This window comes from Phyllopteryx taeniolatus, chromosome 18 (assembly GCF_024500385.1).
Source record: "Phyllopteryx taeniolatus isolate TA_2022b chromosome 18, UOR_Ptae_1.2, whole genome shotgun sequence".
NCBI classification, from domain to species: Eukaryota; Metazoa; Chordata; class Actinopteri; order Syngnathiformes; family Syngnathidae; genus Phyllopteryx; species Phyllopteryx taeniolatus.
In genome coordinates, this window is record NC_084519.1 from 2,153,552 (window position 1) to 2,175,559 (window position 22,008).

Here is a 22,008-nt window from a genome sequence, read left to right on the forward strand (position 1 = left end):
GTAATTTCATTCATCTAGAGTGGTTTACATTATTTCAGTCAGGTAGCAGTATCGTGTAAAACAAGTCGTACAAACAATTGTGCAAATCACAGAGTACTTGGTAATATGATTTTGTTATTTCACTGACAATAATGGTAATACTGTAAAGCCATTCTGGTAACTATGCCGTACTAAAAGATATAATACAGTGCATTGAGAAAACAACAACTAGTATACTTGAAAATACCAAAGAGGGACAACTAAAACAGTCTTCTTGCACATCAAGCGTACAATGGTGCCTTAAGATACAAGTGAGCAGACTTTTTGACCAGAGTTATTTGAGATACGAGCAGTCATTCGGCTGATTTGTTGCTTTGACTGAAAACAACCAAACAACTGCCGAAAGAAAGGCCCCACTAGCTTAATGCTAGCCATTGACATGCTAATGATTCGCATCGATAGTTGCGGTTTTAAAACTCTTCAAGATATATGCCAATATTCACAGGCATATATTTACCCTAAAAAAAGACTAATATCATTGAAGCTTATTGAGTGACTGAGAATTGTGACAATGTGAATACAGACAAATGAAAAATAGCCACTCCCTTCTTTTGTCTGATTGATTGTATTATACTGCCCCCTAGTGGCCAAGGTGGGCTCACCAGAAGGAGCAGCAGAATAAATTGAATTGAAGCAATTAATCTTGATGGCCAAACTCTAGTTATTATTTAGTTATTTAATTACTCTGCGATTGGCTGGCGACCAGTTCAGGGTGTACCCCACCTCTCACCTGAAGATAGAAGATGCCCGCGACCCTAGTGAGGATAAGCGCAACGGAAGATGAATGAATGAATGAATATTTAATTACTGTTGAACTACCCCTACGATGAAAAATATTAATGGATTGAGGTTTCCCTTGCCCGGACGTGGGTCATCGAGGCCCCTCTCTGGAGCCAGGCCTGGAGATGGGGATCAAAGGTGAGCCCCTGGTGGCATGGCCTGCACCCCTGGGGCCCAGCTAATATTTTCATCCATCCAACATCTGCTTATTAGACTGACCTCGCTTCCGCGTTCTGCATGTTGATCGCAAAGCAGTGACTTCAGTTAATGCTAACTAGCAAGTAGCAACAATACTGGACTTAAATTCCGTATGTTGTTGTAATATTGTGAGAAAGAAGTTGTAATATTGCAGGGGGGAAAAAAAATACAAATAAAAATGGGAATTGTGATGGGAGAAAAGTCTAATTCCACAGGAACAAAGTTGTAATATTTGGAGAATTATTATTAGATTTTCTCTCTCACTTTAGAGAACAATGTAATATTTTTAAATAAAAATGTAATTTGGTGAGAAAAACCTCAAAGACCTTCACTAATGTTGAGGAGCTAACACTAGTAGACGTTTCACCATGAAATTATTTGGCACGTGTTGGGAGAATCGGCACACACGTGAACACCATGATCAGCACAAGCAGTTTAATGTAATTATGCAACGGCTTGGGACTGTTCCAGAGAGAGAACTACAGTACACGTGCTGTTGTATTTGAGTTGCTATGTGAATTTTGACATTTTGCCTGACAAAACAAACAAACAAACAAACAAACATCTTGTCTCTCTGGGGAAGGGAGGGGGAACTCACCTCATTCTCATAATATTAAAAATGGGTTCTTGCAATGTTATTTTATTCACTTTTCCCCAACTTTTTTTCTTGGAATGTTACTTTTTTTAAGTCTGGTCAGAGCACCATTTTATAATAGATAAAACAGAAACTGACACACATGCACATATGATATAGAGCCAATTTTGTTCTCCTGCTAGTCCTCATTGCCATGTAAGACCTCGCTCTGGTAGATGATTGTTTCAACCTGTCTGAAGTACAAAGCTTAAACACATTTGTTAGCTAGATTCTGTCTGGCACGAACTTCCATATATTTTCCAACTCTTCAAATGAATCCATTTTGTTACCGAATTCTCTGAAAAATAACTTCCTGTGTGTCTGGGACTTACAGTAACTACTTTTTGGTGAGATCACATCACGAGTCTGTGTTTGCAGGGGGCATTGAAACCGAAACAAAAAGGCATACCTATTGAATTACACTTAATCAGACATTGTTTGAAGGGGCAGTACATTTTATGCATTGGCACTTGTCAGTGTTTTAATACCGCTTGGCAGACTGCGAACGTATTTAATCATTAGGCTGAAAAATAAATCTGCTAGTGTCAGCAGTAATGGCGTCTTTTTTTGTCCTGCTAGACTTCAATATGAATCAAGTAATGGGGAGAACAACAACTATAAAACCAATGCCCAAACGTCTCAATCCAGTGGAAAATGCATGTTCTTTCCAAGCATTTGGTGCTTCACAACACAGTCCAGTATGCAGCCTCATACCTGCTATGAAAGCACATACACTGCAGAAGCATGCTGGTGCACACGATTTGAGCCCAGCGAATTCAAAATGACTAAGGTACTTCTTCAGGCAGCGTGCACATTTCCTGAAAGTTCGAATACCTCTTTGATCGTCATTTCTATTTAATGAGAACAGATTGTCACATTTTTATTATGTTTCCATATGTTAGGAGTGGGACAAGAAAAACAATGTTGCCAGCGGTTTGCACAAGCTGCACAACACTGGTAACACGCTAAACCAAGGTCAACCTCTTAGAATGATGGGAAGAGACAAGGTGGCACGGTGACCAACTGGTTAGCACATCTGCCTCACAGTTCTGAGGACCCGGGTTAAAATCTGGCCGCACCAGTGTGGAATTTGCATGTTCTCCTCTGCGTGGGTTTTCTTGGGGTACTCCGGTTTCCTTCCACATCCCAAAAACATGTTTATTGAAGACTCGCAGAGGTGTGAATGCTTGTTTGTTTATATGTGCCCTGCGATTGGCTGGCAACCATCCATCCATTTTCTGTACCGCTTATCCTCACGAGGGTCACGGGCGTGCTGAAGCCTATCCCAGCTATCTTCGGGCGAGAGGCGGGGTACGCCCTGAACAGGTCGCCAGCCAATGAGCGCAAGCCAGTGTCTTTAAAAGAGGGAGGTCTGCGTCGCTGTGGGAGTGAACACAGCCATTTTGATCATGTCCAATCAAAAGCAGCTCCTCTCATTCCCGAAAATCAGGGTCGATCAAGTAATTTGTGTGTGCTCACATTGTATTCAGGTCCAGATTGTTGATTTCACATCACTGCCTGAGATGCCGGACCTCCTGCCTGAAGGCTGACTCATTCTTGTTCCTGATCAGTCCCACAAGGCTTGTGTCATCAGCAAATTTGACGATGGTGTTGTTGGGGTGAATGGGAGAGCAGTCATATGCCAATAGTGAGTAGAGGAGGGGCCTCAGGACACACCCCTGAGTTGCCCCTGTGTTCAAGATGAGTATGGAGGAGGTGTTTCCCATCCTGACATTCTGGGGTCTGTTGTTGAGGAAATTCAGTATCCAGGTGCACAGTGAGCTGCCGATACCCAGGTTGCTCAGCTTTGTAACCAATTTGTGGAGTACAACTGTATTAAACGCAGAGCTAAAAACCACAAACGGGATTGTTACGTAAGGTGTTAGCAGTATCCAGGTGTGTGACAGCTGTGTGGAGCGCTGCGTTGATTGTGTCTTCCGATCACTTGTTTGTCCTGTATGCACACTGGGGGGGATTGAGGTCATCGGGAAGAGCGTCCTTGATATGACACAGAATGAGCCTCTCCAGGCGTGGTGATTGCAGGCTGCCGCACACCGAGCAACTGAACTGTCGGGCACTGTACCAGACGTGATTTTGAGTGTGCTGGTGCCCATTTTTAAGAACAAGGGTGATGTGCAGAGCTGTGGGAACTATAGAGGAATAAAGTTGATGAGCCACACAATGAAGTTATGGGAAAGAGTCGTGGAGGCTAGACTCCGGACAGAAGTGAGTATTTGCGAGCAACAGTATGGTTTCATGCCTAGAAAGAGTACCACAGATGCATTATTTGCCTTGAGGATGTTGATGGAAAAGTACAGAGAAGGTCAGAAGGAGCTCCATTGCGTCTTTGTAGATCTAGAGAAAGCCTATGACAGAGGACCCAGAGAGGAACTGTGGTACTGCATGCGGAAGTCTGGAGTGGCAGAGAAGTATGTTAGAATAATACAGGACATGTACGAGGGCAGCAGAACAGCGGTGAGGTGTGCTGTAGGTGTGACAGAAGAATTTAAGGTGGAGGTGGGACTGCATCAGGGATCAGCCCTGACCCCCTTCCTGTTTGCAGTGGTGATGGATAGGCTGACAGGTGAGGTTAGACTGGAATCCCCGTGGACCGTGATGTTTGCAGATGACATTGTGATCTGCAGTGAAAGCAGGAAGCAGGTGGAGGAACAGTTAGAAAGATGGAGGCATGCACTGGAAAGCAGAGGAATGAAGATTAGCCGAAGTAAGACAGAATACATGTGCATGAATGCGAGGGGTGGTGGGGGAAGAGTGAGGCGACAGGGAGAAGAGATAACAAGGGTGGAGGACTTTAAATACTTGGGGTCAACCGTCCAGAGCAATGGTGAGTGTGGTCATGAAGTAACCAAGCAGGTTGGAACGGGTGGAGGAAGGTGTCAGGTGTGTTATGTGACAGAAGATTCTCTGCTAGGATGAAGGGCAAAGTTTATAAAACAGTGGTGAGGCCAGACATGGTGTACGGATTAGAGACAGTGGCACTGAAGAGACAACAGGAAGCAGAGCTGGAGGTGGCGGAAATGAAGATGTTGAGGTTTGCTCTCGGAGTGACCAGGTTGGATAAAATTTGAAATTAGCTCATCAGAGGGACAGCCGAGGTTCGATGTTTTGGAAACAAAGTTAGAGAGAGCAAACTTCGATGGTTTGGACACGTCCAGAGGAGAAATAGTGAGTATATTGGTAGAAGGATGATGAGGATGGAGCTGCCAGGCAAGAGAGCTATAGGGAGACCAAAGACCTCTCTTTGATGGATATCGTGAGGGAAGACATGAGGGCAGTTGGTGTTGGAGAGGAGGATGCAGGAGATGGGCTTACATGGAAAAGGATGACGCGCTGTGGCGACCCCTAAAGGGACAAGCCGAAAGGAAAAGAAGACGAAGAAGTCCAGTGTAATCACCATTGTGCAAAGGGTGCAGAGACTTCATGGGTAGGGGGGTACCGACGATCTTTTCAGCAATTTTGATCGTCCGTTGCAGTCGGAGTTTGTCATTTTTTCCACCATAGCAGACTGTGATGGAAGAACACAGGACTGATTTGATTACTGCCGCGTAGAACTGCCTCAACAGCTCCTGTGGCAGGCCACGCTTCCTCAGAAGCCGCAGGAAGTACATCCTCTGCTGGGCCTTTTTGTGGATGGAGTTGATGTTGATCTCCCACTTCAGGTCCAGAGAGACTGTAATTCCCGGGAACTTGAAGGTTTCGATAGTTGACAGAGGGCATTTAGACAGAGTGAGGGGCAGCTGTGGCGAAGGATGCCTCCTGAAGTCCACGATCATGTCTACAGTCTTACAGTCTCCACTGGGTGGCCAGTTGACGGGGCGCCTCGGTGGGGCCGGCGGACCGCCCTGGGTCCCTCGGTGTGGGATGTGTCCCCTCTGCCGGGTTGCTATCGGGTGGACTCCTCGGCCTGATCCCGCCCCTCGATTGATTGGGTGGGGTCCTCAGCCTCTGCGGTGCGGCCACAGCAATTACAGGACACTTCTGTCAGTCTTTGTGCGTGTAAAACGGTGTCAATTCACTTGCATGTATCCGCAGACACAGACCCCTAGGACTCTTTCACTTGGTGTGGGGTCACGCACTTACTGCGACAAATAACTCATGAATATGCAAATCGCTTGTGTATCACCTCATATATACTCTCGTCCTGTAGACTTTTATAATTCACATAATTAATGGCACCACATTGCGGTTGTACAGCCGGGTTCATGACCCTTGTCCTGCATGCTTCTTCTCCTGTCCTTGTCCTGTTCTATCTTGTCCTGACCTTCCCTCACAGGGTGTAGCACTACAAGGTGTTAGCAGTATCCAGGTGTGTGACAGCTGTGTGGAGCGCTGCGTTGATTGTGTCTTCCGATCACTTGTTTGTCCTGTATGCACACTGGGGGGGATTGAGGTCATCGGGAAGAGCTTCCTTGATATGAGACAGAATGAGCCTCTCCAGGCGTGGTGATTGCATGCTGCCGCACACCGAGCAACTGAAGTGTCTGGCACTGTACCAGACGTTCTATCTTGTCCTGACCTTCCCTCACAGGGTGTAGCACTACAGCACCATGCAACACTCATATCCAATGTTTCATTGTTGTAGATAATGTAATGATTTACTTTTCCCATCCTATTTACAATTAGTGTTTCGTCTTTTGTCCTTGTTTCGCTCTCCGTTCTAGAAACTTTGTTCTGTTCGAGTGATCAAGTCTGATTTTCAATAAACCTCAATTATAATATTTAGAAACCATAGCGGAAGCTTAAAAACTCCACTGTGACACAGTAAAACTGTTCTGACATAAAAGGGATACAGATTTTCCATTCTGCTTGACCTAACAGCTGAACAGGACAAAAAAAAAACAATTAAAATCTCTACAGTCTTGAGCCTGTTCAGCTCCAGGTTGTGTCGGCCGCACCACAGCTCCAGCCGCTCCACTTCCTGCCGATACGCAGACTCGTCACAGTCTTTGATGAGGCCGATGACTGCGATGTCGTCTGCAACCTTCAGGAGTTTGACAGCCGGGTGCGTTGAGGTGAAGTCATTCGTGTGAAGAGAGAAGAGCAGCGGAGCGAGGACACAACCTTGGGGCCGCCCCAGTGCTGGTGGTGTAGATGAGGTGGTGACCCCAGCCTCACCTGCTGTGTCCTGCCCGTCAGGAAGCTGTAAATCCACCGGCAGATGGTAGGTGAGACGCTGACCTGGAGAAGCTTAGAGGAGAGGAGTTCGGGGATGATGGTGTTGAACACAGAGCCAAGGTCCACGAACAGGATCCTCGCGTAGGTTCCCGCACCGTCGAGGTGTTCTAGGATGAAGTGCAGTCCCATGTTGACTGCATCATCCGCAGACCTGTTTGCTCAGTAGGCAAACTGCAGGGGGTCCAGCAAGGGACCTGTGACGCTCTTGAGGTGGTCCAGCACGAGCCGTTCAAAGGACTTCAAGACCAGAGATGTCAAGGCGACAGGCCTGTAGTCATTCAGACCTGAGATTGCAGGTTTCTTGGGGATGTTGGTGGAGTATTTGAAACAGGATGGTACTTCACACGTATCCAGAGATCTAGTGAAGATCTGTGTGAAGACTGGCACGAGCTGGTCCACGCAGACTTTGAGGCAGGATGGGGGTCTGGCGCTGCAGCTTTGTTGATCTTTTGTTGTTTGAAGATGCGTCTTACATCCTGTTCATCGATGGGCAACGCAGAAGTCAGAGCTGTGATGGTGGTCAGTGGTGCGGCTGGGTGGGAGTGGGGTTGTCAAAGTCTTCTTTTCAAATCTACAGTAGAAGGTGTTCAAGTTGTTGGCTAGTCTTTTATTGTTCTCAGCCTGGGGGGGGGGGGGGTTGGTCGCTTGTAATTGGTTACCTTTTGAGTGAACGAACTGAATCAGTTTATGAAATGATTCGTTCTTTTAGCTTGGCCCCGAGGCGGCTGGGAGCGGACATAACTGCCAAAGAATTCTGTCACTCACTTCTGAATCTTCAATCCGGGGTGGGACTTCATTCAACGTACTGCCATGTGTTTGCGATTCGCCAGCGTTGTCACTCACTTCGGCGAATGACCAATGAGCAGCAAAGGTCAGGCAGCGGCGTGCAGGCGGGGGAGGGACTTGAGTGAACTGGTGTAGTGAAGAACTGAAGAGTGATTCGTTCACGGGGAGGGACTTAAGTGAACTGAGTGATTCGTTCAGTGAACTGGTGTACTGAGGAACTGAAGAGTGATTCACTCAATGAATTTATCATACGCGATCCGTTAGAGACGAACGGCACCCTATGCAGATGACGTCTAAAAATCGACGCGCACACGCAGGAATCAATAAAAGTAGCGAACAGGATGTCTATCATTGTAACGGAGTAAAAAGTATTCTCAAGTAAAAAGCACGGTGAATTTAACGTACTCTGGCAAGTACAGTTTATTGAAAATGTTGAGTAAATGTAACTGAATAAATGTAGTGTGTTGCTACCCACCTCTGCTAAATAGGCCTACAGCTATATAAAATCAACTCCTACTTAACAACATAAACAGTGAGCGATAAATAATGCACCAAAAATTAAGAATAGTAATTATAATAGTGTGCTGATATTGAGGTTAGCTCAGTTACACTGCAACAAGTTTGCAGAAAGTGTACTGATGGACAGATAATAAGGTCACCATTTTATTTTTTTTTCCAAATGTGAGTTTTAAAGGTTAGGTACGTTTATTATGATTAATTTTTTTTTTTTTAAGTGCCGAAGTCAGACGTCAAAATGGGTAAAAAAACGGAGACATTCTTTGAGCTTCCAGACGCTGTGGGCGTGTCACTGAGAGATCTGAAAATCCCGTCTCAGCTGTCAATCAAATACACGTACCTCCCCTCTCTCATGGCTTCTTTCCACCGACGGAGATATCACACGCTTTCACAGGCTCCAGAGAAGCAACCTCACATCATAAGTCGCGCTGCCGGGACAATTTTCCCTCCTTTGAAATTCAGCGGACAACGCACTTCTGTGACCACCGAATGGTGCGCCATAAGCGGCCAGCTGTCCCCCCGGATGGATGCGGCATGCAGGGTGAAGAGGAGGCGGCAAGGAGGCTGTGAGGCTAGCGGGGTTGTACATGTCCAGAAAATTCCTCTCTGACGGCTACTTCTGTTTGACCCAGTTTTGCATCCACTTTGTCCATATTTGGCTAAGACCGACCTCTTTCCTCTGATTGGTTGCCTCCGCGTAAAAAAGACCCATTTGTGAGAGCGTACTTATGGAGACAGCGCTGGGTCGGGAGAGCGTTAGGCTGAGATCTTCGCTCGTGACATAGATAAGCTCGAGAAATTCGAATGATTTCCGGCCTCTCGGCAGAAAAACGTCTGCAACTCAGGTCCGTGGACGATGTTAATTCATATTTCACATTTACTGAGGCACCATAGAGCCAATATTACATCCCAAATACTAGAAATAGTTGGCTTGGGAACATGGCACCTTCAAGCCATAACGATTCAGTATTATATACTATATATATATATATATTTCATGTATTTAGGAAAAAAAAAGTAAAACATTTTATTTTGGGGGATTTTACAGTTTTTCGCGTTGGTACATTTCCCAGATCAGAATTGAAATTCTGAAAACTACTTGTTCATGCTTCACATTGTATCAGTTGCGCACGTCGATAAAAAGCCGTTCCTCATTTCTTTGAACAAGTTGCAAAGATCAGGCTGTGCCCCGCCTCTCGCCCGAAGACAGCAGGGATAGGCTCCAGCACGCCTGCGACCCTCGTGAGGATAAGCGCTACGGAAAATGGATGGATGGATGATTCCAAAAACAGTTTTTACCTAAGCGACTGAGAAAACATTAACTATGTAATGTAAACCCACGCTGCTGGCAATTCAATTAAGCAATCACTGTCAATAAATATGCAGTAGCTTGTGACCTACAAACTATCCTGTGAAATGTTTCAAATACGAAAGTTTGATAGGAGTCACAGCAGTGGAAGAGAAAGTAACCCTTTATACAAAAAGATGAATTATTATACACAGTTCGAGGATACATTTTCAGGCACAGTTTGACATGGATTTCACATTAGTGGTTTCAATATACAGTGCCGTACCCTTCATCCCACTCCATAATCTTAAAGAAAGCCCTAATTACTGCCATTTTAAAAGGAGTTGGTGACATCTTTTGATGTAACACAACAATCCAAATCCCATTAGACCACCACTGTCAACATTGCTCCACAGTGACGGCCCAGACATTCCTTTTAAATTCACCATGGCTTCGATAGAAAGGGGAAACGCAGAAGTCAATTCTTTCTTTGAAAACGACAGGCCGAGCTTCGCGTTGGGGCATTTATAGGATCAATTAAAGCTCTACCTCAAGATACTTAAAATAACTAATCGTTTGACCCAGATTAACACAAACACAGATGTAGGTCACTGAGGGTATAAAATACTTTCGGCCTACTTCGGTTTATCGGGACAACTAGCCAGCCTTTGTGCAGTTATTTGGAAAATATATATAAATGCTAGAGTACAATATCAGTGAATTAGCAATAAAGTAAATACATCCAGTGGTAGAGGACAGACAGGTACAATCATTGAAACGAAGACAGGCAAGTACAAAAAAAAAATAGACCAGAAGACAAGTCGAATAGTCCTGGCGACACAGCAAGACTGGAACATTCAGGATTTACAGTGGAGCAACGTTTCCACCTAGTGACCGACTACTGCATAACTCGCAAAATAAATCCTATCGTCTCTTTTTGTCTTTCTTTCAGACAGGTTGCTGCTCGCCATAATATCCCACTCGGGCTTTCTTTGCTACCTCTTTGTCCCAGTCAGTGTCAAGAATGTCATCATTTAGCTCACCAGAGCCAAACAGAGGCGTGTCGACAAACGCACCTTTCGAACCACGGGGAGCACTTCTTGGAGGGTTGAGTTCAAAACACTTCCTCTTCATTTGGCCAGGGTTTTGAAATATTGTGGTCTTATCTTCAACAATCGTTAAGCCATATAGTCCAGCATTAGTAGGTTCTGTTAGTTTGATACTATAATTGGACATTGCTTTAGCAGTTGTTGCCGGGCCACGTTGCAAAATACGCAGATGCTCCGAGTTCAGCGAAGATGACGCGCCCTTTACCTCGCTGCACGCTAGAGTTTGCCGATTTTTTTCTAGGTCTGCCCGTCGTCTGGTGGTGGGTTCACTTGTGCCGCTGAAAGAGAATCTTGAGAGATTAGCAAGAGTTGAGGGGGTGACTGTTGATTTGGTGGGGCTTGAAGTAGAAGGTTTCAAAGGTGGAAACACATCTTTCATGCACAGGCTCTCTCTGTCATCTCCCTGGTTTATTCGAGAACCGGTTCGCGCTTGTGTCGGCTTCTCCTTATCCAGCTTTGCTGATGGAAAACACCAAGTGGCTTTATTGCCGACACAGCTCAGCTGTTTTCTCATGCGTCCATCTTCAAGACACTTTTTTCCATCTTTGTTTTCTGTCAGTGCACGAATGCCAACCTGTATTATGTCTGCTGCGTTTGTATGATTCCCGATGTCTAGGTCACATCGGGGCGTGCTCGCAGGCCAATTGTTGCCGCCATTGTGGACTAATGGTCTCACCTTCCTCGGCTTAAATGTCAAGTCCGAAAACTTGAAAATATTTTCATCTGTTTCAACTGAAGCTGCCCTCTTGTCTTGTGGCACAGTGCTCATGGTTTTATTTGCTGTGTGACACCCTTGGTTACCCGGAATTTTGTTAGGCATGTGTGTATTGTTAGTTGAATCGAACACGGTAACATCTTTAATTGCATCATTCCCAGAGACCACACTTTCTCCAATTGCAAGCCGTCCTTTGTCAGCTTGCTGGACTTTACGCTGCAGCTCCTTGACTCTTCGCTCTCGTAGATTTTGGGAGACTTTCTGAATCCCACTCCCTGATGGCTGTGCATGATGTTTGTCAGATCCCTTTCGGTTCTCTTGCGCTTCGGGGCAATTTTCTCCGATTATTCCACTTTCCTCAGCGGTAACAGTGACTGTCCCACCGGTATTTGAATTAAGACGTTGGTTTACTGGAGAGCCGATGTTAGTTGACGAATTGGACTGTGGTTTCTGACTGCTGTCCAGTTGAGTTGATGAGGATACCGGAGAGGTGATTTCATCTGCTGATCGAGAAGCCATGATGGAGTAAAACCAATTCAAACCACTCTCCTGGTCAGCGCCACTCTTGCAGTTCCTCGGTACGTCAGATTGTGTTTTGCCGAAGGAGCCTGTTTCTCTAAAATGATCCTGCTGGTGATCAGTTGGCAGCTCAGAGCCGGAAGCCTCCATGCTGCTGCTCCCAAGCCTTGAGAAGAAACACTCTCTTTCATTTTTGTAATTTCATCATGTATGCTGTTTGGTACTATTGTACTTTCTGGCAGTCAATTTGGGGTTGATAATGGGAACTGTGGAGAAAGTGGGTCTACATTTTTGGCTGCCAAAATAGGCATAGCTTATAGCCCAAAATAACAAACTCAGTACTTCAAAAAAAAAAAAAGGGGACAAAAAAGCAGACGAAGGAATGATGAGTGATAACAAGGCCCCCTTTTTATACAATCTGTAGCTTGTATGGCTCATCCTACACAGACCAGAATTAGAGGGAAATTACCAAAGAAATAATATTTTTAAATCCCAACCATTACTGGACTGTTACTTCCTATGCCAAGAATTGAAAACACATTTTAAATTACAATTATCTAGGTTAGCGCAAAAACAAACTGATGAGGATGAAGGATTAGGAAGGATTCATTAAATGACCCATTAAAAAGGTAAACGTGTGGATTCTGCGTTTTATTTTAAATTTCTGTTAATATTGTGCCATTGGGCATTTTACATCTCACTTAATTTATCAGTGAATATAGAAATAGAATAATAAAACATGACATAATTAAGTCGCAAGTCCTACACTTTGAGTGTTGTGTCCTTGCGAGTCATTTTACCTAACAAAGTAAAAATATGTTCACATGTCATTTTGATATTTCATTAACATGTATATATTACATTATTTAGTTATATATATTATATATTCTTTATCAAAACAGATTTGATAAACAAGTGCATTGAACCTTTATAAGAAAACGCCTTCAAAGCCAATCGTCAAGGGGAGCGCTTAGTTTATTGCCCCTTCAAAAGCGATTGAGCGATTAGCAATCGAGTATTCTACTGACAATTCCATTAGAATAATAAAGCATAAGGAGACAATCTGTTTTTGCTTGATTAAAGAGTAATTATGAATACACAAGTGAAAATGAGACATTTCACTTCATAATGAACGAGCAATTGGTTTCCTGCTTTAGATATCATATTTTTCTTAAATTCACATTGCGCATACAGCGGGAAACCGCATTTTCTTGTCGACAATCATTTCTCGTGAGGCAATTTCAAACAAATATAAATAGATTTCAGTTTAAACTTGGCATTAATTGAAAAAAAAAAAAAAGAGGACCAAGTTTTTCATCTATTTATAAAAGGTACAATTTTATCCAACGGCGGTATCACAGTCGGACCACTAGGGGGCACTATGTAAGGATATTACATCAAAAAGTGGCGAAGAAAAGGACACGAAGATGAATGCAGTTTCATGTCTAATAGATTCTAGCTGTGTGCTGATCGATTGGTAAATAAAGTGAATTTAAAAAAAAAAAAATTTGCACACACAGCTATATGGAAAAAGAGAAAGCTGCAAAGTGCTGATTCGTCAGTGCTTTGGTCAAAGTCGCAAGTCTTTTCAAGTCCAAGTGAAGTCACAAGTCATTGGTGTCAAGTCCGAGTCGAGTTGCAAGTCTTTTAAAAGATTGTCAAGTTGAGTCTAAAGTCCGTGAGTTGAAGTAAGGTCCTGTTCCTTGATGGTGTTGAATTCATGACTCGAGTGCGCACGTCTGATAATGGATACAAATTTGGGCATGGTATTTTGGAAGGTGTGCAAATTGGGTGCCCATTTTGGATTGTTTAGCATGTGTGGATCAGCTTCTCACTTCTCCAAACTAGAATGTCAACAGGAAGTAAGAGTAAAGCTTGATATGATGGCAAGGCAAAAGCCTTCCCGAATGGTCTGACATGACGCGACAAAGCTAATTGAGACGGCCAAAGTCCACTTGTTTGTAAAATTAGCACTTGACCCACCTGCGCAATCTGTCCCTCTCCTTCTGAAGTAAGTGGGGCAGGCTCAGTCCTTCTAACAGTACCTGACACTGTGTCTGATACTGCTGACCAGGGTCATCAGGGAACGAGGTCAGCACTGCATTTACACTTCCGAGCAAACCACCACCCTAAGAGATTCAACGACAAACACAGATTGTAGTGTCAGCACTTTAGTTACTACCTTGCCACAACAAGACTAACTGGGTGAGTTAAAACTAACCAGTGTTATGTGTGCAAAGGTATTGCCTTAAAGTAATCCTGCATTGAACGGCATTGTGTCGGTGAACCCAAAGTGTCTCATGAATACATTCGGACTGAAAGAACATTTTGCAGATGTTTTGGGAATAGAAAAAGAGAAAATATCAGACTTTCCTAAATACCTGCATGGAGCACTCCATTACAGAGACGGCCATGACAGCATCCTCTATTGTCACCGTCTCTCTGTACATCAGTCTAGCGTGAGCTGAAATCAACAGTTCAATGTGAGTCTTGTTGAAGACAGTTGCTAATGTGCCTCCTTACTTTACATTACAAATGGAACAGTATTTGTGACATGCGCACCTTCAGCCAGTCTGCTGAGACTCTCCAGCATGCGGATGGTTGTGCGTGCAGCACTGCGGCCTTCGCTTTGCCTTTGCAGCTGGTAGTACCTTGATAAGATGGAGTTGGCCTCTGCCGACACCTGGGGCTGCAAACGCTTTATTAGACAGAAATACGCCTTCATTTTCTCCATGGACCAGAGTGTGGAGCTCTCAGAGGCCGGTCCTAAGAACCAAGGATCGGGGTTGCATTTGTAACAGTTTCATCGTGCTGAAATTTGGAATTCAACATTTCATCGTGGCATCAAGACAAATAGCCATTCACGCTCACATTCAAAGCTACGGACACATTTGAGTCTTCAATTAACCGAGCATGCAAGTTTTTGGGATGCGGGAGGAAACCGGAGTACCAGGAAAAACCCCACACAGGCACGGGCAGAACATGCAGATTCCACACAGGTGAGGCCCGATTTGAACCCGGCCACCGAGCGGCCGTTACTAGATACAGTAATTGAGAATACAATTGACTTGCAATTATGGAAAAGTAGGTATTTTGTTAGATCTCTAGCTAATGGATAGCGATGGTATCATCAAGTTGGACAAAACAACAAATAGCGCTCATCATAACTGTCTGCAGAATCTATTTCTTTTTATTTCTCGATGTCATTCACTAAGTGTATCGCACTTCCAACCTTGTATTTCAAACTATTAGCCATCGGCAGACGAACAAATACAGGATTGTCAATACAGTGAGTATTAGTTTCCTGTTTTTTTAAGAATTTGAATTTCATATTCTTCTTCCTACCGCTGTCCTCCAGTATGAAAGAAGAGATGATGCGGTCCCAGTCTGCGTTTCTGTTGTCCAGCAGAACCATAACCACGTCAAAGCGACTTAGCAAAGGGCTAGCCAATGCTATATTAACAGACAGTGATTGGTTTGGGTCATACTGGCTTTTCGGGTTGGTCGCTGCCAGAATGCTAGTACGAGTGTTCAGCTTACAGACCATACTGTGGAGGAGGAGGAACAATGTGGAGGAGCACACAATCATTTATTTGCACTATCACAGCCTTTTTTTTTTAACAACACAACGGTTCATTACTGGTGTTTCTACCGAATCATCTCGAACTTAATTTCCTACCCAGCTTTGGCCACACTAATGGATTGTTGCTCCATAGCTTCATGGATGCTGATGCGGTCATGTTCCTTGATGCTGTTGAATTCATCAATGCAGCATAAACCACCATCTGAGAGTACCAGGGCTCCTGCCTCCAGATGCCAGTCGCCTCCATCCTTCACCGCTGCAACAGTCAGTCCTGCAGCAATTTACAGGGTATCGGCATGTATCGTGACGTCCCTGCGAGGAAGTCCAAAGCCTGATAAAGAGCACATACCTGCACTTGTTGAACCAATTCCAGCGGTGAGCACGGAGCGAGGCATCATCTTAGCTGCATATTTTAAGAACTGAGACTTGCCTGTACCGGGGTCACCAACGAGCAACATGTGACATTCACCTTAACAGAAAAATAGACTTCGCAGTGAGACGCCAAAGTGATAAGCAGCAACATGATCATTTCACTCAGGGGGACGTAAAGCCTGTCTTGCAGCAGTTTAATGGCAATGGCAATTTTCAGCTGCCATTTGCTATGTTTTAGCTTGACATATGCTTTTGATGGAAAAACATAAAACTGGATAAATACCCCTGGTCTTGGTTCCAGACGAATCTATTCTCTGCACTCCTCCAGCTAACACCATGGCAACGGCCAGTTTAATCACATACATGCCAAACACTTGAGGGCACAGACTCAACAAGATCTGGTTCCTGCCTACAGATTGTGGTGGAGACAGAATAAAAAGATTCCAAAACAATTTAACACAGGAAGTGAGAAGAATTCTTACCAGCTATTGGATCACATTTGTAGTGCTCCCAGAATTCGTCAAATTCCCTTTGAACATCCTCTATGAGTAAAGAAGCAGCCCCCTGCTGGTTGTTGACTTCTACGTTGTTGGCTTTGAGAACCAGCTCCACATCACAGCGAGAACCCTCAGAAAAAGGTTTCCAGCGCTGGCACATCACTCCATAAACAGTCATATCATCTCCTGGGAAGCCAATTCAATAGAAACACTGGATCAGGCAACTCTAAACTGAAATGGTAATATACAGTAGTCCCTTGTTTGTCGCGGGGTACATTCCAGAAAACCCGCACAAGAGACAAAATCCCCGAAGTACTGTAGCAGCCAATTATTTACTGCATATATGAATTTTAAAGTTTTATGTGCTGTGTGCAGTTCAACGTTAATATGTGATACCTTACAGAGGTGCAGTTACTGTATGCATTTGTCCATTTGAGTTCACCATCCAGACTCAGCATTATGCCATTAAAAGGCAAATGTGCTCTGGTCCATTTGCATGAAAGTCAAGCCATGTGGATATACAAAGAATGGGCAATTTGTTGAATAAACCATTAGGCAATGTGCCTCACGGTGACGGTGTCAGCGTTGTGGGAAGCGCAAAGCATCATTGTGCTTTCTGCTACTTCCCAGAATTCCTTGTGGTCCTCTTTTTAACAACAGGTTGTTTAAAATCGAGCTAAACGTTGCTCTTTACTTGCATTTGCCATTTGCTGACGGGCAGGACACGGCAGGTGAGGCTGGGGGAGGCCACCTCATCCACACGCAGCATCAGCACTGGGGCGCCCCAAGGTCGTGTCCTCTCTCCGCTGCTCTTCTCTCTCTACACGGACGACTGCACCCCAGCGAACCCGACTGTCAAACCCCTGAAGTTTGCAGATGACACCACTGTCATCGGCCTCATCAAGGACGGTGACGAGTCTGCATATCGACAGGAAGCGAAGCGGCTGGAGCTGCGGTGCGGCCGACACGACCTGGAGCCGAACACGCGCAAGACTGTAGAGATGATCGTGGACTTCAGGAGGCATCCTTCGCCACAGCTGCCCCTCACGCTGTCCAGCTGCCTTGTGTCAACCGTCGAGACCTTCAAGTTCCTGGGAATTACAATCTCCCAGGACCTGAAGTGGGCGACCAACATCAACTCCGTCCTCAAAAAGGCCCAGCAGAGGATGTACTTCCTGCGGCTTCTGAGAAAGCATGGCCTGCCACCGGAGCTGCTGAGGCAGTTCTACACAGCGGTCATCGAATCAGTCCTGTGTTCTTCCATCGCAGTCTGCTTTGGTGCTGCTACAAAAAAAGACAAACTCCGACTGCAACGGACAATCGAAACTGCTGAAAGGATTGTCGGTACCCCCCTACCCACCCTTGAGGACTCGCACGCTGCCAGAACTAAGACAAGAGCGTGCAAAATCTTCTCGGACCCTAACCACATCCCGGTCACCAGCTCTTCCGGCTCCTTCCTTCAGGTAGGCGCTACCGATCAATGCAAACTAGAACTAGCAGACATTCCAACAGCTTCTTCCCTCTTGCGATCAACTTCTTAAACAGCTAACCTACAATTCCATTACAACATGCTGGCAATTTTTTTGTCTTGAGTTCGTTGTCACATTTCTGTGGGGCCAATTATGCATTGCTCGTGCACTCACTGAAGTAGTCTCGCCATGCTGCACTATTTGCATATAGTGGCCACTCATGCCAGAGTAGCATCTGCTCCATTTGCACACTGACTCAGGAGTATCTGCAACATTTGCACAATCAACATTGTCCCAGATTATCGCACTCCTCGTCACTTTAAACCGCATACACTCCTTGAAGTCTCAGCGCCCCTTTGCACAATGGTCATTGCACCGGACTATTGCGATATTAGTCTTTCGAACTGCTCGAGGACTCTGCATCTTTTGGCACAATTGTCCCCAAAAAAAAAAAAAAAAGTACCGGCATTACCAGATAACTATCCATCCATTTTCTGAGCCGCTTCTCCTCACTAAGGTCGCGGGCGTGCTGGAGCCCATCCCAGCTATCATCGGGCAGGAGGCGGGGTACACCCTGAACTGGTTGCCAGCCAATCGCAGGGCACATACAAACAAACAACCATTCGCACTCACAGTCACACCTACGGGCAATTTAGAGTTGTCAATTAATCGAACATGCATGTTTTTGGGATGTGGGAGGAAACCCGAGTGCCCGGAGAAAACCCACGCAGGCACGGGGAGAACATGCAAACTCCACACAGGCGGGGCCGGGGATTGAACCCGGGTCCTCCGAACTGTGAGGCTGACGCTCTAACCAGTCGACCATCGTGCCAACCCTTTATTTTTTGTCTTTATCTCTCCAAAGTGTTCTCTGTCAATCGACCGTCTGTTGTCGCACTCGAGCGGCTCCAACTACCGGAGACAAATTCCTTGTGTGGTGTTTTTTGGGACACACTTGGCAAATAAAGATGATTCGGATTCTGATTTGCTCCATATTGTTGGCCCAACCAGTCCCATATTGTTATTAGTGTGCGCATTAGCTATATTATGCGGGCTCGGTTGGTATTTGTGACTTTATTTCATAAAAGGCTCACTGTAGCTTGTGTGCTAACCAGTGGCATTCCGGTCATGTTCTTTAGATTCTAAGCAAGTTGATAACGTCCCAAATGTGTTAGTTGAAATTCCTCAGCAAGGTCCTCTTTTTTTCTTCAAAGTAAAATAGCCTTTTTGTCCTTAGGTGAGTCATTGCTGCCACGTAGTCAAACAGCCACCAGTACTCACTGAACCAAAGGAGGGTGACTGCATTATAGTGATCACCCCCCCCAAAAAAAAATCTCAGAGGCTCTGAATCTGCAATAAGTGAACCGCAATGTAACCGGGAATTCCTGTATTTCTTGGCTGCGTCTTTTGACATTTGAGACTCATTCCACAAGCTTTCAATTGCTTTGGCACTTCAAGTTTGGCTTCCTACCTGACTTACACCTGTCCACAAGGTCATCCTCCAGAACCACAACCATAGAACGAGGAATACTCCCCACTGACAACCTCTGCACCTGTGATTTGGATGATGACTGAAATTAGCAGGTGCGCAAATAGATGGCATGGAAATCCATCATTGACCTTACTTGCTCTTGTATTTTGATCTCCTGGTAATCCCTGCAGGCGGCGGGCTCGGAGCCTCCAGACAGACAGCTGAACTTGCACGAGTCGCAGCCGTCAGGATTGGGACAGGCCGCCGGTGGGGCAAAGGAATAGAACTGCTCAAAGTCCGCTTGCAGCACGAAAACATGGCGACATTTGGCGCACACGTAATCGCGCTCATATTCCAGGACCTATGGAAGTGGGAGGAATAAGCACAGATGGACGTACCTGCAAGCAACAATAGACATCAAATAACCCCTATGGTTGCACATGTAGCTTGAAATCTGATCTTACGGGTCCAATCCAAAAGATCTCAGTTGGGTTCACTGAAGACGCGACAAACTTTCCGTGTCATCCCGGGTAACCCAACTCCTCACCCAGTTGCCAAGCTAATATGCATTATCTTTTCGTAGCACTGCATATTCAGAAAATGTGCTTTGAAGGAATTGGTTCCACGTAATTAACGCAAAACCCCACAAATCATACATTCGCAGTCTAAAGCAGGCATGGGACAGTAGTCAAATTTAGTCTCTGCACTTGAAAAACGGAAAATCGGACCGATGGCAGAATGTGTTATGCCCTACCTTGGCAACACTGGTACGTATCACAGTCCCAGTGACGGACAAGAAATGCCCAACATCCCTGGACCGGGGAATTGTGTCCCTGGTGAGCTCCGGACAAACTGGTAGACCTGTACGCACAAGAGAGATGATAATAACGGTTCTTGCTGTTTGTCTACTCTTGTGATTAAAAGAGGGAATTCATCCATGGATTCCTCCATAGGCCCATACACTTAGACTGGGTTCTAAATGATTTTTTGCATGCGGCATTTAAGATCAACGTTTGAGTTTGTTTTTGTTTTTTTTAAATTGCATTAGTTTCTCCTCCTCGTATTTTTAGACAGATTTAGATTTGAGACTGGCACAGGGGGTAACTGTAACGCTCCGCAACCAGAAGGGTTAATGGATGAAGTTAGTTTGATGTACATTGGCATAAGTTCCTCCAAACGGCAACTACGGGAGGCAATTCTTGCAGCAAATTTCCAAAAACGATAAGAGCGTCAGCCTCACAGCCTCGTTGTCCAAAGTTGGCGTCCGTTTGCTCCTCCTCGCGTACATTCTTCCGGTGCCCGATCAAATTTGCTCGCGCTGAAGCATTTCGATGACGTTGCCCACGACGTACTTCAGTTGGGCGCAGACTGCAAACAACTTGCGCGTTGTTTGCCTGAGACACCGCAAAATGAAAGCCGATGGGCTGATCAGCATAAAATACTAATTATCTGCCGATGCCGATCGCACCGATCCGATCGGTGTAAAGTTGATTCGTAATTGGTTGACCCTCCTTGGGCAGCAATCATTTTGACCAAACAAAGTGGCAGCACTTTGCGATCCGATCCCCCCCCCCCCCCCCCCCCCTCAAACAGCTGGACAAAGTGGCTGCAGAGAGGGAAGTCTGGGCTTTCCTGCTAAGCTGCTGCCCCCCCATGACCCGATGCTGGATAAACGGAAGACGGACGACCGGGACCATCACGCCGATTTAGACAGCTCACCTGTGATGCGTGCATGGAGGGTGTTTTTCATTCTTGGCTCTTTTGGGCGTCGTCCATCCAAACGCGCAACAGAGGCCTTCTTTGACAACTCAGTGGCCGTTTTGTGCAAAACATTGTCAAATATTGTCAGGACATCATTGGGATAAGCATTGAAATAGTCACCAATCTGTGGGAAAACAAACACAGAAATACATAAAGAAATGTACACAATTATGCAATTGGTGTAAAGGTAATCCCAATTCAGGACCCTCATTGGGAAGTAATTTGCACGCGAGTTTTTCGCAAGGCTTCTGTATTGTAGAAAGATGCTTTTTTTTTTTTTTTTTTCTAAGCACCCTTAACTGTGTGTGTATTCCTGCCCGATAATAATTTTGCGATTACTCATGAGCGCAATAAATAATAGTTTGTAATAGCTTGTTGAGCACTTTAAGACTGGCCGTTCCTACGGAATAAGTTAGCATAACAAATTATACTTATACGAGAGGCAGATAGACTCCCTTCCAAAAGTATTGGTACAGTGGAACCAATTCTTTTGGGGAAAAAAAAACCATTGGAACACGTGAGTGTCACGTGTGTTTTATTATCGAGATCCATCCTATTACAATGATTCCGAAAATAAATCGCACTGAACGTCTGTGCGGTTTCATATTTTGCCTGAGCAGATTACATGTATAGCAATTGGAGGACACACCCAGTGAGGACATGCAACAACTAACCGATAGGTCAAGATGAGATGGGACAGAACAAGATGTGGGGAAATGAGCAAGGCAGTACGACTGATGAGTGAATATATATATATATATATATATATATATATAGGATTTGAGCCGTGCTGCCCGGATCCGAATGTGCAATATGTACTACATTTTGTGTTATATTCAATATTTTCGACCATGTATATACCTCCATATTAGCTTCGAACAATGTCATAGCATTGATGACAACAGGCTGATGACTGTCGTCACCGGAGGCTGCACTCAGCTTGATAACGTCCTCTTGATGATACTCTGTGATGTAGGATTCCAACACCTGGCTAATCAGAGCCTCCTGTTCCGCATTAATTGCCATGTTGAATCACGATCCGCCTGAGAAAAACAGATTGGGGGGCAAATATTAT

General features: G+C 45.0%; 1 protein-coding gene across 5 annotated transcripts in view; it reads right to left on the bottom strand.

The window, feature by feature from the left end:
• Positions 1-22,008, bottom strand: part of mcm9 (minichromosome maintenance 9 homologous recombination repair factor) — a 138,078-nt gene that overhangs the window by 114,650 nt on the left and 1,420 nt on the right. For 2 of the 5 annotated variants that reach the window (XM_061754050.1, XM_061754051.1), the window contains exons 2-14: positions 21,795-21,976; positions 20,892-21,057; positions 19,927-20,033; positions 19,327-19,533; positions 19,173-19,254; positions 16,218-16,418; positions 16,019-16,144; positions 15,713-15,832; positions 15,460-15,634; positions 15,126-15,328; positions 14,343-14,546; positions 14,162-14,244; positions 13,764-13,909 (exon numbers count right to left, since the gene is read on the bottom strand). In XM_061754050.1, the coding sequence (XP_061610034.1) occupies positions 13,764-13,909; positions 14,162-14,244; positions 14,343-14,546; positions 15,126-15,328; positions 15,460-15,634; positions 15,713-15,832; positions 16,019-16,144; positions 16,218-16,418; positions 19,173-19,254; positions 19,327-19,533; positions 19,927-20,033; positions 20,892-21,057; positions 21,795-21,959 (1,985 nt within the window). In that variant the 5' untranslated portion in view covers positions 21,960-21,976. Of the gene's footprint in view, positions 1-9,157; positions 9,405-9,603; positions 11,947-13,763; positions 13,910-14,161; positions 14,245-14,342; positions 14,547-15,125; positions 15,329-15,459; positions 15,635-15,712; positions 15,833-16,018; positions 16,145-16,217; positions 16,419-19,172; positions 19,255-19,326; positions 19,534-19,926; positions 20,034-20,891; positions 21,058-21,794; positions 21,977-22,008 lie in introns of those variants that run through there. The other 3 variants (XM_061754048.1, XM_061754046.1, XM_061754047.1) reach the window with 3 other exon arrangements.